Source organism: Scatophagus argus, chromosome 19 (genome assembly GCF_020382885.2).
Source record: "Scatophagus argus isolate fScaArg1 chromosome 19, fScaArg1.pri, whole genome shotgun sequence".
NCBI lineage: Eukaryota > Metazoa > Chordata > Actinopteri > Scatophagidae > Scatophagus > Scatophagus argus.
Window position 1 is genome coordinate 1,162,601 of NC_058511.1, and position 15,598 is coordinate 1,178,198.

Sequence of the window (15,598 nt, forward strand, 5' to 3'; positions counted from 1 at the left end):
GAGCTGAAGCTTGATCAGACCTTATTAGACCACTTATTAATCGTGGCTCCTAAAGTGAAACGCTGTAGTCAGTTAGAATTCCTCTGATAGAGAGCGACCGTGGGGCTCAACTAAACAAGTAAGTGCCAAAACCAGACATTTTCTCCTTCACGTGGCGGCGAGAGAGCAGCAGCTGCCACATCATTAACAAAGAGCTGATGGATGTCTGAAATGTTTGTGTTCTTGTGCTGGCTCGACCAGGGGCAGCAAATGAAACAAAAGACCCGGTCTGTCTGAGTCCTCTGAGTGGACGGACACCCACCTGAATCCTCCTCTCCTCCTCCTCTCTCCTCCTCCTCTCCTCCTCTTCCTGCTTCCTCTTCAGCTCCATCTCTGCTTTCCTGATGGAGGGAAAAGAAGCAGAAGAGGGAAGTGAGGAAAGCACAGACGTAAGCAGAGAAACGTGAGATATGAGAGAGACGAAAGGAAAGAAAGAAAGGTTAGTGATCAACAGGAAGAGAGAGAACAGATGAGGGTAAATGTATGAAGAAGAGTGAAGCAAGACAAGTTAAGGATGAGAAAGAAAGAAAAGGAAGAGATGAGACATGGAGAACAGAGGGAGAGAAACACAGTGAGACTGGAGGTAGAGAAACCGGTTCTGACGTCAGCCTTCTTCTTCTCTGAATGGAAAAAGAATAAAACAGCAGAAACTACTAAAGCTGCAGTTCATGTCAAGCTGCTGTTTGAACCGATTCAGTCCCGATCACTTTGGTTCCTAAGACACAGTGTTGGAAGCTGTCCAACGGCCTGAGAGCAAGAAGTAAATAAAGAAGCTCAACTGAAGGAAGACTTGGCATATTATCTTAAAAAGTGACCAACGACTAATCTAATCAATCATGAATTATTGATGCATATACTGACTGTGATGTGATGGAGCCTTTTTATGTTCGTGGCCCTCACAGCAGAGAACTACAGCACAGATGTTTGCTCTTCTGACAACTGACTGCTCGTAGTCTGTGGTCATGGAGCAGCTGAAGGTGATTCTGCTGCCTCGTTCACACACACACTGCACATGCTCCGAACAGAAACATCAGCCCGGAGTGTGAAAGAAAGAGGGAGGACGGGCTCTGCGCTCTTTAAAGCCTGGAGTGGAGCCTGCTGGGACAAACTGCAGCCTTTAACACGTCCTTATAAACCACGTCTGGATTAAACCTGCACTGAGTCTGTGATGAAATGTGGAATCCTATAAAACCAGGCATTACGGGGCCAACACTCTGCTGCTTTCATGACCTTCAGTCTGTGACCTTCACTTGAATGTTGGGGTTTCATAACTCGCCGGAGGAGGAGGAGAGCAAAGGGAGGGGAAAGTGAGCCATAAAATTTGGGCTGTCACCTCTAATGTCTTATATTAGCGACTAGTGGTTTGTGACGAACACAATGGCCCCCATCAGTCCTCCTAAAAGACTTTCCATGCCGCTGAGGGGGGTGGAGGGCTGTGGGGGTCGAACACGAGTGAAGAATCTGCCTGCCACAATCTGAGCAGGAAATGAAATTTTCTGTGTAACCGAGAGCAGAGCGTGACGGATTCAGAGGCTCGCCGGCGTCTTCATGCCAAGGCCAGCCGGCTGTGGCGTCTCGTTTAAGCTACAAGAAGACAAGCCTGCTGGAATGCATGGAGCTTTCAGTTTTTATGTGTGGCACTGGGAACTACAACTGGAGCTTCGTTAAACAATCTCAGTCTCACTCCTCCCCTTTGTTTTCTCAAACTAACTGATGATGTGATTTTGTGGCTCCAGTAACAAACTGAGCTGGACAGCAGTGGTTGAACATTTCAGAAGCCTGTGGGCTTTCACACTGCATGTAGGCCACGACTGAACGCCTTCCTCTTTAGCCTCGTGCTGGTCCTGCTCGGGTGCCGGGTCAGTCCTGAGTGAACTGCATTATGAAAATGTAAAAAGCAACAACTGAGCCTGATAACACTTTACAGCTTCTGTAAAAATAAATCCTTTAGCGGGAGTCATCTCGTTATGTAAATCCCTGCTGATACCTTTAAAAACGAGCGGACACTGAGCGTATTAGTCCACCGCAGCACTTTTCAAACTAGCAGAGACGTTAAGAGGCCCCGAACCCCCTCCCACTTACAGTCGCCTCTCCTCCTCCTCCTGCTTGCGGCGCTGCTCCTCCTCCTCCCTCCTCTTCTTCTCCCTCTCCATCTCCTCCTGGATGCGCCGCAGCCGCTCGCGCTCCTCCTCCTCCTTCTTCTTGTTCTGCATGGCGGTCAGCAGCTGCTCCGACCGGGTCACCAGGGCCTTGTAGTCGTGGTCGATGTCCAGGCGGCTCATGGTGGTGCTCTGACAGACACAAAGACAAAGTTCTAGTGATGCTTCCTGACTGTAGGAGTTCACCTGAGTGGCTGATGATGTGATGACTCTGGGCACAGAGTCCTTTATGTGGTCCAGGCTTTAGCTCTGAACCAGCTCCAAGCCTGCAGAAGGAAATCAGTGTTGAAATGCACAGTGCAATGAGTTCACTCCCTGACGCTACTGCCTGGAGGCCACAGGTAATCCCACCTCTCATAGTTTTTACTTTACCCATCGTTTATACGAGGATTTGCATTTTCCCAGTGACGCAGTGAGGAGTCTGACTACAGCCTTTCTCACCAAGTTTATTTCCTGTGCAGACGAGTAAAGCTGTCACCGCCGACAGTACGAGCGCCTGTGAGGACCTTCTTCACTGCCATTATGGGAGCGTCAGGGACCAAAGCATCATCCTCTCAGAGCGTGTTCAGGCGTCGTCAGAGCACGACCTGACGGCTGACACACGGCGGCCATGTAAACCCGAGGAGGGAAGCGGGTTTGAACATTCATACGTGTCTGCTGTCACTGCTACCTTTTATCCTCCGGCTGCCTAAGAAGCTGCAGGGTTTGACATGACAGACGTGAGTCCCTCCACCACCACACTGATATTTACTGCAGTGAGCACCTGTCACACCTCAGACTCCACTCTGGGAAAAAAGTGGGGGTGGATAAAGAAGACAGCAATGCTAAATGATGAAAATCAAAGAAAATTAAATCTGCAGCGGGAACATAAAGATCCATGACACTCAAAGGCAAGAATATGTGAACAGAAGGTGGCCTTCAAGTCACACAAAACAGTTTAATCCTATTCAGCAGCAGTGTGATAATGAGAAGCCAAAGATTCCCGACTCTTCATCAGTCTGAACCTCGCACTCGTCACGTCAAAGATCTCTGACCTAACATCCAACCATCTCTTTATCTGACGAACATGTAGCAAACTGTAAAACCATCACCACTTCATCCTGAGCATCCCATTTGTTCTCATTTCATCAAGCGGGGACTTGAGGCGGCACCTGCCTGTCAAACCGCACCAGAACGTGGTCTGGTTTCACGCTGTCCATCATTCACTGACAGGAGGTGGCACTGCTGTCAGAACGATGGATATCCTATTTTTGAAACAAAACTCTTCACATGTGTGTGTGCCTGTCAGAGCAGACAGCACCACAAAGGCCTTTCGCTGCAGAGTCGAACACCATCCTTAAGGAGTCAAAATGTCCGCCTCACCCACCTTGATTTTGACCACCAGGGAGTCGATGGCGGCCTCCAGGTCCCGGACCTGTTTGCTCATCTCCTGTTTGCCCTCCTTCAGCCCAGTCACCACCTCGTTGAAGCGGTCCATCCTCTTCTTCAGGCTTCGCACCTTGACCAACCCGTCGATCCTAAAGCGGATGCACATGACAGTTAGAACAAACAGTAAACACGTTCGCTGGGCTTATACAACTTAAAATGTGGAGTGAAATCATGGCATCGAAACACTACGCTACCCATGAGCCCCGGCTCCTGTTGCTATGGAGAATTTGTCCAAAACAGACACAAAATCCAGAGGAGAATTAATGTGAAGATCTGTACTGTTTCCTCACTGGTGTGATGTGTGATTCAGCCTCGGACGTGACAGAGTTTGAGTCCACAAACAGGACGTTAACCACCGGAACCTGGGGCTCCGGTTCACCTTCAGCCCAGTTTATGACGCAGGCTTTCTGTGCGGTCTCCAAGCTCAAACAGGCTTTATATTCAGACTTCACTCAGAGCCACAGCAAACAGTATAAAACCCTTTTCACAGGCTGTGTTTGCTCCCCATGACTACTAAACTGACCTTGACACACAAAATTGGCGGCTCGGCCCTTTAATCTCAAAATAAAATGATGTTAAGCAGCCAGAAAATGAATTCTCATCATGATCTCAAAGCTGTTAAAGACCCGAGAGTGTCAGGCTGACTTTTGGGTTAAACGTGCAAGAACTGATGTGGCGCTGCAGAGTGCTGAACGCCACTCACAGAGAGGACACAGTGGAGTCAGACACAGCGTACTGTGAAGACACAATCATTCAACTGAAAAGGGGACAAAAACACTGAGCTTCAAGCCCACATCACAAGCTCTTCCAGGCTTCAGCTCATTTAATCTTGTCTCTGAGTATCTAACAGGCTGTGAGGTTCATCTGCTCTGCTGTGGAGCTGACAAATTACTCGTCCAATAATCTCAATTACGGTTAGAGACTTGATGCAACCTAATTAGGTTCGATAATGACACTGTGTTTAAGGTTCCTGCTCTCACGCATCAAATCACGAGCTCATGATTCCTTAATTATTGCAGTCACACTGTGACGAGCTGCTGCGTTAATAATGTAAGAAGCTTTTTCACCCGACCAGCAACCTGTTAGTGAAACGTGCTGCATGTTGAGCTTTGAAAGCTGTGAGACTCTGGTGGGACGTCCGCCATGCGCAGAGCAACATGATGGACGGAGGCCCCTGAGGGCACCAGGGTTTGGGTTACATTGTAAACAGGAAGTTGGTGGAGCAGCACACAACACAAAACACCTCGACATTAAACATTTAAGACACTGAACAGCTTCAGGAAATCTTGTTTTTGTTGGCCTCCAGCAGCTAAACTTGAACTGCACTGTGGCCCAAACCCTTAAAGGAGATCTGATGGGAGCAGAGTTTGACGCAGGATCACCGCACCCAGTACTCAAAACCCAGCAAGAGCAGCCCCGCTAGCTCGCTCTGGACTGCAGAAGTGAACCTTTTTATTTCTATGACGTTTATAATCCCAAATAAAGAGGAGAATAACAGAACGTAAACTCTGAGGCCAGTGGAGATCTATAATGCATGAGGCAAACACTAGCTTGTTGCGTTTCTCATTATTTTCTTATACTTTTCCCAGAAGAAAACAGAACATTTTGAGTTAAACTTTTAGAATTTTAGTATATGAAAAGTAAACGACCGACGATGAACTGGGTCACGCAGGGTAACCTGAAGGGTAACACGTAGGGTAACATGAAGGGTAACACGTAGGGTAACACGCAGGGTAACCTGAAGGGTAACACGTAGGGTAACATGAAGGGTAACACGTAGGGTAACACGCAGGGTAACCTGAAGGGTAACACGTAGGGTAACATGAAGGGTAACCTGAAGGGTAACACGTAGGGTAACCTGAAGGGTATCAGTGTGTTGCTGGACACTTTAGCTCAGCTGCCCAGCACAAACTGCGGCAGGAGACTGCAGAAACGTGAAAGATGAGACAAGCTGGCTCATTTTAACCAGTTTAAATCTCTTATGTTTATGTCCTCAGCCTGTGATTCATTTGCTGCTTGTTATGTATTTCAACGTACTGAAAAGAGTTTGTCTCGATGGCCTTAGCAGGACGGAAAAGCGAGTAAGGCGTGATTTTTCTGCTCGTTTCTCTTTTGCTGCTCTTCCCAAACTCCGTCTCCGTCCTTAATACTCCACCCGCCCCCTGTAATCACACTGTCATCAGCAGCTCGCCCAAACACAATCACACGGCCTGTCGACACAGACCAGCAGGTTGCCAGATCGGACGAAAACCCCCCACGGGGAAAAAAAAACTCTCTTCTTCTTCTCCTCTTTACCTGCATACTCCATCCAGTCCTTCCACCTGCCTCCCACCATGACTCCGTTATTTATCGCTGAATATCAGAGGTAATAAACAGAGCTATATGTGTTGTCAGGTGTGTGTGTGAGTCAGGCTGACACACTGACACTGCTGAGCTGTGAAAGTGGCAGGTAATGAAGAGGAAGAGGAGGAGGAGAACGATGAGGATGATGGAGCACAACGGGGAAGTGGAGGAGGCAAGCGAGCAAAAGAGCAAGAAGAGATAAAAGTAAGGGGAGAGAGAAGGAAGGAAGAAAAGAAAGGAAGGTGGGAAGGAGGAAAGAAAATGAGAACAAGGAAGGAAAGAAGGAGAGAGCTGCAAGCTGAGGTTGAGAAATGGAAGAAGACTATGAAGGAGTGGAGGAAGTGGGAGGGGGGAAGAAGAGAGGATGGTGGATGAAGGAAGAGGAGAACAGTCGGGACACCCACCGAGGCTTGTGCTTCTTCCTGCAGAGCCACATGCGCACCGTCTTCTGCATGTTTATGCAGGCATTGGCCCGGTACAAAATCTTGTTCTTCACTGCAAGACACACAAAGAAAGAACGAGAGGAAAAGACATCAACTTCCTGCAAACGAGACCTGCTAGGGCACAGACGCTCCAGACTCTGGACTCATCTGGACTCATCTGGAGTCTGTCTTCATGGACTGAAGCTTTCACTTGACTTGTGATTTTATCTCTCGTTGTCACCAGCTTTGACAGTCGTTACTAACTGGTCTGGACCAGACCGGGCCCCGTGGTTAGCGGCCTGAGCTGGCCTCCCAAGCAGGGCTGCAGGACTGGGGGCCTCTTTCAGTCTCCATGAAGAAATCAATACAAGAAAAAAACCTCTGGGTTTAGTTTACAAATGCTGTCGATATAAAATACGTCCTGTCGGCCTCTTGGTGTTCGGGATTCTGCTTCACTGATTTAAGCGTAACTGCTTTCATACGCTAATGCAGTTTACATTCTGTGATGTCTGCAGAATTTGTGATTCGACTTCATCTCTTTCCAAGTCTTTGGCAACACAGATTTCTCTTTTGTGACTGAAAAACTGAAAGTGAGGGGAAGAAAGAGGGAGCACCAAAGAGATGAAGGATGAAAGACAAACAGAGATCGATACCAACATCATTTCTACACAATCGATGGCCGAATTAATAACTCTGTGTTTTCTCAACACAGACTGGTTAGAGTGAATATATTTTGGAAAATCAAAAGAGAATCTTGTAGCTGCTGCTTTAGCTGGAACACAGTAAACTCTGTGGATTGGACAATCGCAGTCACTTTTAATGGGACATAATGATAAGCTTTGGCAGCGCTCGCGTCTGTTCAGTTCCTGCCAATAAAGCTCATTCTCTGTTTGATCGATAAAGGGACCACAGTGTGGCAGGCGGAGATAAGGACAGATAGAGTGACACGATGAGGCAGAAAGCACGAGGGATGAAGACGGCTGGAGGCAGACGGTGACTGACACGAACTCTCCTCAGACGCCGCAGAGATAAACGCAGCAGACAGATATACCACTCCTCCCGCAGGAGCCCAACACCACGTTATTAACAGCAGTCTGTCTCTGCAGCTCACGCTCCGCACAGCGTTTGTTTGGCTCCGTCCGCGGGGCCCTCGAGGATCTCGGCGAGCCATCTGTGCATACTGATCCACCCCTTGTTTGCATGATCGGATCTCCAACATGTCTGCCTGGACAAAGGTGACAAGGACCAGCAGTGAAGGCACTGACAGCGACGGCCGTGACGGACGGAGCAGCTAAAGTCACCCTCAGCTCTGCTCAGAGGATGATACAAGCCGTCATCACAGCTGAGTGTGTATAAGTTAATCAGGCTCAGATTTATGGGAGCCAAGATGGCTGCCTTCTTCTCATATTAAAGCAGAAACACGGGTTAGTAGAGGACTGATTCAGAGTATTCTGAATATTCAGTATTCAGAGAAATGGACTCCGGATGCAAACAATATTGAGCTGCTGACATCAGCACAGCTGTTCAATATTTAACTCTAAACCAAATTTGTACAGACTCTGTTGGGTCAAATCTCATTTTGACTCTGATATGCGGGAGGCAGCCCCTCCGGGTTGGCGAAGGGATCAGAAAGTGCAGTTCATAACAGGGCTTGGTCATGGTGAGCTCTGTGTCGGTGCTCGTCTACCACCTTCTCTCCACCTGATGTGATGCTGCCTCTCCAAACATTTCACAGCACGGCCTCCTTGATCGCAGCAGCAGCTGACAACATCAGGGCGCCGGACAAGTTGAATTATTTCTGCTCACAGATGGTATTTGTGGTAAGTCCTGGATCAGCACAGTCCCAGAGTACCAGGTGTCTGCATCCCAAACAGTAAAATATTCCTCTTGTCTGGTTTACTTACAGAAACCAGAGCAGCAGACCTCAGGAGAACAAAACTGCATGCAAACAGCTTTAACTGAACCAAAGCTGAATCCACACACGGCCAACAGCCGCAAAACGGTTCACATTTTTACTCAAATAAAACTTCTTAAAATGATTATCCACATTTGTCCACTTCATGACTCTCAGCAAAGCGCCACATGCATCATTTCATTATTGATGAACACCATTTAGAAGTAAAGATAGTTCTAACTATCTGGTGATCTGGACGCACGCCTTCCGCCGGCGTTGTGTGTCTGAATGTGCAGAAGTGACGGACTTACGCTTGATGACGGACAGAGCGCACCACTGGACCTTCTTCCAGCGGCTGTGGATGAGCCACTTGTTGACCTTCTTCACCAGTTCTGCCAGGTGGTCCGGGTCCGACTTCATGATCTGGTCAAACTCTGCAAACTGAGCACAGGTGACAGGTACGTGATGAGCAGCGAGAGAAGAGCCGACAACCCTCGAACGACCTTGACCTTTGACTGCCGTTCTGTTTGGGACACATACACCTGTCAACTAAAGCTCAGGTGAACTTTTGCCATCATATTGTCGAACGGCGCTCTGGCTGTTGGTAATAAAGCTGTAGGTAACACTGTATGATTAACGCCGGCAGTCTGTGAAAAATCACTTCATATTGGACCAAAGCCTGGCCACAGGCAGATGTTGTATCTATTTGTGGAAGAGTGAATTCGTGTATCTTTCATAACAAAGTCAAAGATCGTAGCAGAGCTGCTGAACGCTTTCTAGCGCTCGCTGCACTTGAATCGAGAGCCTGCTGAGAGGCGTGACGCCGCCGCTCGCTCGTTGTGTTGTCCTCTGGAAACCCCTGACTTCCAAACCTTGAGCCTCTGCTGCTGCCTCAGTAATGAAAGAAGCTGCAGGACTATGATGTTCTCAGCATCCTGTTGTCGGTTTTCTGAGTTTGATTCCTGACAACGTGGCTTGTGAGTGCGTCGCTGTCAGGCTGCTGACCCTCGAGGTGTCCTGGAGCTTCACAGCACTGCGTTAACTGCTTCACTGTCTCAATGTTAATTTATTATGACTATGAAAAAGGTCAGCAGGACTGTAGTTGTGGATGCAGCTGGATAAAATCCAGAAAAGACATAATAGTTGGAGCCTGAGACATGAGCTTCTGTCATCTGATGTTTACTAAAGCTCTAAACCCCGACCACCTTCGGTTCCATGAAGGCGTTAGCGATTATTTAGTAACATGTGACTGTCTTGTAGGGCAAACACTGAATGAGTAATGAAAGCATCCGAGTTCAGCCAACAGAGGACATAAGTGTTTATTTATTCCTCGGGGCTAAATCTACAGGGTCACACTTACAGTTTGTCCTGCGCACTGTGTGCCGAGGTCCTCTGCAACAAATGCATGTGCTTTCAAAAGCCCCCCCGGAAGCCACATGTCTAACCCAAATGTGATGAATTATTCATCCGGTGGAAAAATAAAAATCCCATCTGTTGGCTTTGGTTTGTTCGAAATCCTCATCTCACCTCAGCAGCCAAAATGACTAATGATCTTTCCCTCTGAATCTATTGTCTTTCTTTAGGGAAACAATAGCTATATTAGCTCATGCGAGGGGGGAATAGAGCAGGATTTTCAACAAAATCTCACCTTCCCGGGCCTGAAAAACACTCTGGTCAGGCCAAACTTGTAGTCGTTCTCATTCAGTCCCAGAGCTTTGAACAAAGCCTGCAACACACACAGGAAGTGCATTGATAAACATGGAAATGAGGCTGTTTGAAGATGATAATAAAAGCTTGGATCGGCCCGGGGGCCCAGAGGACTGACCTTGCAGAAGAGGCGGGGGTCGAGGCGGGTGAGTTTTGCAGGCATGTACTTCTGGTACATGTTGTAGAGTTCGTGGAAGGGAGCCCTGGAAGGGAAGCCGCCCTGCATGAGGTCCAGCACCGACACCATACCTGCAGACACAGAGAGGAGTCACAGAGTGTCACTGAACAGGAAGCTCAAGCTCCTGCAGCTCCCACACAGTCAGAAAGTCAGTACAAGGACAATGGAAAGCAAGAAGATAACCAGAGGCACGACGGTCTTGGAGCAGAGGAGGACGTTACTCATATCAGAGCTCCAGGTGTAACTGCTGAGCAGCTTCCCAAAGGACAGGATTAAAAAAAGTCGCTTTCACCCCCAACTCCAGATATGTTCCTGAAGACTAACATCGGGATGTCTGCTCACCTTGCAGCACTTTGGGGGGGCAGACACTTGAACCAGGTCCATGCTTCAGTCTGAGGCACACATTCACCTTATTCAAGCTGAATGAATGATGTGAACTGGAGTTAATGAACATTTTATCCTGGTTTTAGTCTCCCTCCATTGGGTTCCTGTGAAATCTCTCACTGGTTATTAAGTCCTGCTTATAACTTTCAAGGTATTACACAGCTTCAATGTGTCACTGATTTTCTTAAGCCTTCTGAGCCCAAAGAACAAGCTGAAAGCTGCTCTGCATCCAGAGGAAAGTCTGATGTGCTGCAAGTGCAGGAGGAAAAGTTCGAGGGTCACCAAAGTCAGCAGAACCTGACCTATAGAGACCGTCATAAAGGTCAAGTCAGTCCGCGAGGAGGATTAGACGAGTCTTTGGGATTCATCCTATGGGGAACATGAATGCCTGGACAAAATTCCACACCGAGTGATGCAAAAGTTTCCTGAGAGTCTGGAACAGACAGAGCCACGACCGGTTCTCTGGACTTGTGAGTGAGGAGATCAGCGTTTGAACAAATAACTTGTTTTCAAATATTCTGTGAATCTTGTATTCTATAAGATGTCAGACCCAAAGGCCAAGCACTAACAATTCTAACTTTGACGGCCAAAAATCCCAAAAACTTTACCAAAGCCCATTCGGGTCTCAGCTGATATCTGCTCAGCACATTTCCATTCATTCTAAGCTACAAAAGCATTTGTTTGTACAGAGATTTCCAATTTAATACTCACACGAGTCACTAATCATCAATCCGACAGGAGGTGCACGGCTCAAAGCCTTTTCAAAGTAAAGTTAATCCGACCTCGAGACTCTGAGGTGATCTCTGTCTGAATCTGAAAAGGCCTCCATAAGGAGAACTAAACTTTACTAAACTTTACACGTGAACAATCCAGTTTATAAAGTGCAGCAACACGACTTTATTATCCAAAATCTTTCATAAGGAAAGTGTTCAGTCAGCCAACACCTTCAGGCTACCTGCTACTGCTTCTCATTGAGCAGGTTTTGGCCCTGTTGTTTGCTGTCTGGTCCTGACTGTGTCCTGTTGGTGCACCGAGCCCCCCCCCCCCTCTTATCCAAACTACCAATGTTTCCATTCCCAGTCCAATAAAACTGGATGAAGAGCTTGCCGGGGTTCAGTATCTGAAAAGGGAATCGCTGAGGCAAAGTGAGAGTCTCAAAGGATATTAAACTTGAGCTAATAATTTCTGTTCTTCCAAACCTGAGGAGAGTCTCAGGCAAAAAACTTTCAGTTTGGGGAATACAAAAAGTTAAAGAAAATTGTTGCAAAGTCACAAATCCAGATTACAGCAAGATTGAAGTTGTAGCACACAGGAAACAAGGGCCGACCGGAAAAGAACAAACGTGTTATCAGGTTTGTAACTTCAGCTGCAGGTCTGATGGTCCTGACTGAAACTCCTGAAAAAGCCTCCTGAGACTTTTAATACCCTGAAATGTAATTTATGTCTTTGATAAACTGAATTCAAGCCTCTTTCAGCTCAGATTTGAAATCTCTGGATGCTGCATCTCTCCTCTCCTTAAACCTGCTGAGGAAAACCAGGACCAGCTGATGTCGAGTTCATTTCGTTAGTTTAACTAATCTGAACTTTGGGTGTTTTTTCAGTTTGAGGCAGAGATTTTAAAAACTTTTTTCCCTTGACATCAACGTGCTGAATTTTGGTTGTAATTTTCCTGCAGGTACATTTCAGAAACAAGCTGTTGTCGTTTGTCATGACTGTTCGGATGGTGAGTCACAGCCGGTGTGTTCTGACCCTCCGTTTGTCCTTGGTTCTTTGTCTTTCTGTTTATTTGAGAGTTGTCTTGACATTTTCTGTTTATTCAGTCATTTGAGACGATTCTTTCACTGAGTAACACTGAAGCAGGGACACGAGAAACAAGCTGAACTGAAAGGTTCTCAGAGATGACTTTAAAATCAACAACGTGTGCGCACACACACACACACTCTGGTAGCGGCTCGTTCTCGACACGTCAGCTGAGGAACGTGGGTGGAACGTGAGAAGGACGGATGGACCAACGAGACCTGAGCTGAGACCTGAGCGGGTTCAGTTTATGTCGTAGTTAAGGATTTTAAATTTTAAACTAAGTCAGAAACGTTTTACACAGCAGAGATTAAAAAGGTTTCCTTTAAAATCACAGGAATACCTTCAACTCTACCTCGCTCAAAGGCTTATCAAGGTGGCGGAACAGGCGCTGGACAGGAAGTGACATCAGTCTGTATATTCAAAACAACAAGTCCAGAGAGAAAAGCCGACTGACCGGAGCACTGCAGCTGGGAGAGGATCTGAGCCCCTTCAAACTGGTGGCTGACCATCTTCAGGTTGGGCTTGATGCAGCGGACGAAGCTGGAGCCCTGAACACGAAGAGAGAGACGAGAGGCAGGAAACGTGAGCAGGGAAACCGCAGGAACCACAGAGCCCGCCAGAAACCACCGACATCCATTACATTCACACTCTGCAGAGAAGAAGAAACACTGACCGTGCTGCGGAGCTTGTCCAGAAGAATATTCAGCTGCGTCTACAGAAAACAGAAAACACATTTGACATTTAAGCTTCTGCAAAGGAAACACGACATCATGTATGTTTCAAATAATAATGTTCAACATTTTAAATGAATTGTACACAAGAAAGATAAAGAAGCGCAAAGTTGGTCCTGATAAAAGGTTTCCTTCCTCATGTCTCCGTGGTTTCGGATGCTGCTGACAACGTGGACGTCGTCCACAGGTTTCTGAGGAGCCACAGTGAAGGTTTCACTCAAGGCAGAAACACGCAGAATCAAAATCAAGAATGAAAAGTTTTATTTCCAATAGTGAAGAAACAAAAACTTTGTCTCAGTATATTTTCTGTGATAAAATCAGCGGATCCCATCAACCAAACGGTCGAGTTTCTTTCCCTTAAACAGAGCAGATATGATCTCATTTCTCTCGGAGAGTCAACTGTTTGCTCTCAGTTGCAGATCAGATACGAAGTCAAACACATGCAGGATTAAGCCAAAGTCGAAATCTCCCCGATCTGTAATGACACACAAGTTCACCGGAAATAAGCGGCTGCCAAAAGCCACGCAGTCCAGCAGGTGGCCCGACCAGTGGGCCGGTCGGCAGTCCGGCCGGCGGTCCTCCTCACACGGGCTGTGACTTTTAGCCGGTTATTGTATTACCGTCTGGGACAAGAGGCAACAATTAATCTGAGACTCTGGAGCTTCACAGTTTGGAGCTGAAGATGTTGCTGAGGTGGACAAGAGAGGAACGAGAGGGAAAAAGGAATTTGTCTCTGATAAGCTTTTGTAAAGAAAAGCCTTTCAGTTTGTATGCATTGGCAAGAATCCTCTTACTCTGCAGGCTGTCACGGGTCAAGACGGATTAATTCTTTATATGTGATGGGACTCTGGAAAAGCAGGAGGGCAGAGCGTCTGATAAGCACAACTTTTACAAAACTGCATCATCAACATCTTTGTAGTCGCACGGCTGAAGAGTTTCAACTCAAAGCGAATTTCTGATAAGGTTTGTCTCTGTACACTTTTCAGAATATGCATTTTTAATTTCACCATCATTTTCTTTACGCATCACAGATTGTTTTAAATTAGAGTCAGAATTACAACCTAAACAAAAACCAAAGAATTTCTTTTGATGAATCATCAACATCCAGAACTTCTTGTTCGTCTTCATTAGCGTGATTCATCATCCAAGTTCGTTCCAACAAATCACTTTGAGAGACTGCAGACGAGAAGCGCCTGCGTTGCGTCAGGGAGAATGTAAGTAAATGTAAATGGACGTGGTGAATGACGGGGCGCGCAGCGAAGACAAACTGATTAAAAAGCAACCAATCACAGAAAGGACACAGCGACGGTGTCCACATTCGTCCAATCTGACTCCAGAATCATCAGAGGACTGGATTCTGCTGCAGGTGCTGCGTTTACTGAACATGGAAAACCAAGTTTTTCTTATTGTGCATCTGTAAGCTGGAAAAACACACAGAAGCTGATTTTTTCCTTTTTTATCCTTAAAGCCTGATATTCTTGATGTTCCTGATTGGTTTGATTGCAAACGTGTCATAAATATAAATAAAGTTGAACTGACGTCCGATGGCCCTTGTTGGAGCAGCAGGCAGTGAATCCCGGCTTTTGTCCTTGTCATTCAGGCTAAAGAGCACCGACTTCTCGGGGTGGATGAGCTCCGTGATGCCACAGTCTCCTTGGATTGGGGACAAAGCTACGCTGTCTGGTTATAATGAATACCCACAGGCCCTCTGCGGCTCACCACTCCCCTCCGTCGCTCCTGCCGGGAGGCAGCGTCTCCCGCCACCGACTCGATTTATCACTGCTCATTTTCACCGTCTCCAAAGCTCTGTTCCCGCCTGCCTGTTTGGATCCTCCTCTACACCTTTTGAACCTCAATCATAGCTCGCACAGAGAGAGGGGGGACTCAGGGAGGGGAGGCAGAACCCGCCTTTAAGTGACAGACCTCACAGGTAATAAGAAGCTCGAGTCCAAATCCAGCCTGAGATGAACTCTGAGCTTTGGTCCTCTCAGATAACCGCCGACGGCTTCCCTGCCTCATCTGCAGCAGTGAAACACTTTGTCGACACGCGTGTACAGACGCTAACCGACATGATTAGAGCAAGACACGCCGGACACATCGTGGAGCGGCTTTTGACGTGCACCAATCACCAAACGTGCTGTGCAAACAGAAGAAGCAGTGACACTTGCAGGTCTGTAAGATCCTGCAAAACTTCCTCAGACATTTCCAGGCAAGAATCACTGATTTGGAAGTCAGAAACCGATTGAAAATTGATTTGTTTTCATTTCTAAAACTGCTAAAACTGTGGAGAATTATGGGTAACCACAGCTAGCTGCAGCGCATTCTGGAGGCAAAGTGTGTGCCTCACAGCCAAAAGCCACAAACGTTAATGTTTTCTGCAGGACTTCAGTGATGGACAGCGTCCACACAGTCTCACATGAGGGTTTGTGTGGATCCTGTAAAACGTGTCCCCGCTGCCTGTGCTGTGCTGTACGCCGTTGTGTCCCTGTGAGTGCGAGAGGCTGTGGTGTTTG

General features: G+C 47.2%; 1 protein-coding gene and 1 long non-coding RNA gene across 2 annotated transcripts in view; one reads left to right on the forward strand and one right to left on the reverse strand.

The window, feature by feature from the left end:
- Positions 1-15,598, reverse strand: part of myo6a (myosin VIa) — a 79,508-nt gene that overhangs the window by 17,672 nt on the left and 46,238 nt on the right. Inside the window, 9 exon segments of the mRNA XM_046374000.1 lie at positions 302-380; positions 2,122-2,330; positions 3,565-3,715; positions 6,374-6,464; positions 8,597-8,726; positions 9,934-10,011; positions 10,111-10,241; positions 12,809-12,902; positions 13,028-13,066. Of these exon segments, the coding sequence (XP_046229956.1) occupies positions 302-380; positions 2,122-2,330; positions 3,565-3,715; positions 6,374-6,464; positions 8,597-8,726; positions 9,934-10,011; positions 10,111-10,241; positions 12,809-12,902; positions 13,028-13,066 (1,002 nt within the window).
- LOC124050993 lies at positions 8,136-8,430 on the forward strand. Its single transcript, XR_006841715.1, has 2 exons — positions 8,136-8,211; positions 8,298-8,430. It is a non-coding gene; the product is annotated as an uncharacterized LOC124050993 (long non-coding RNA).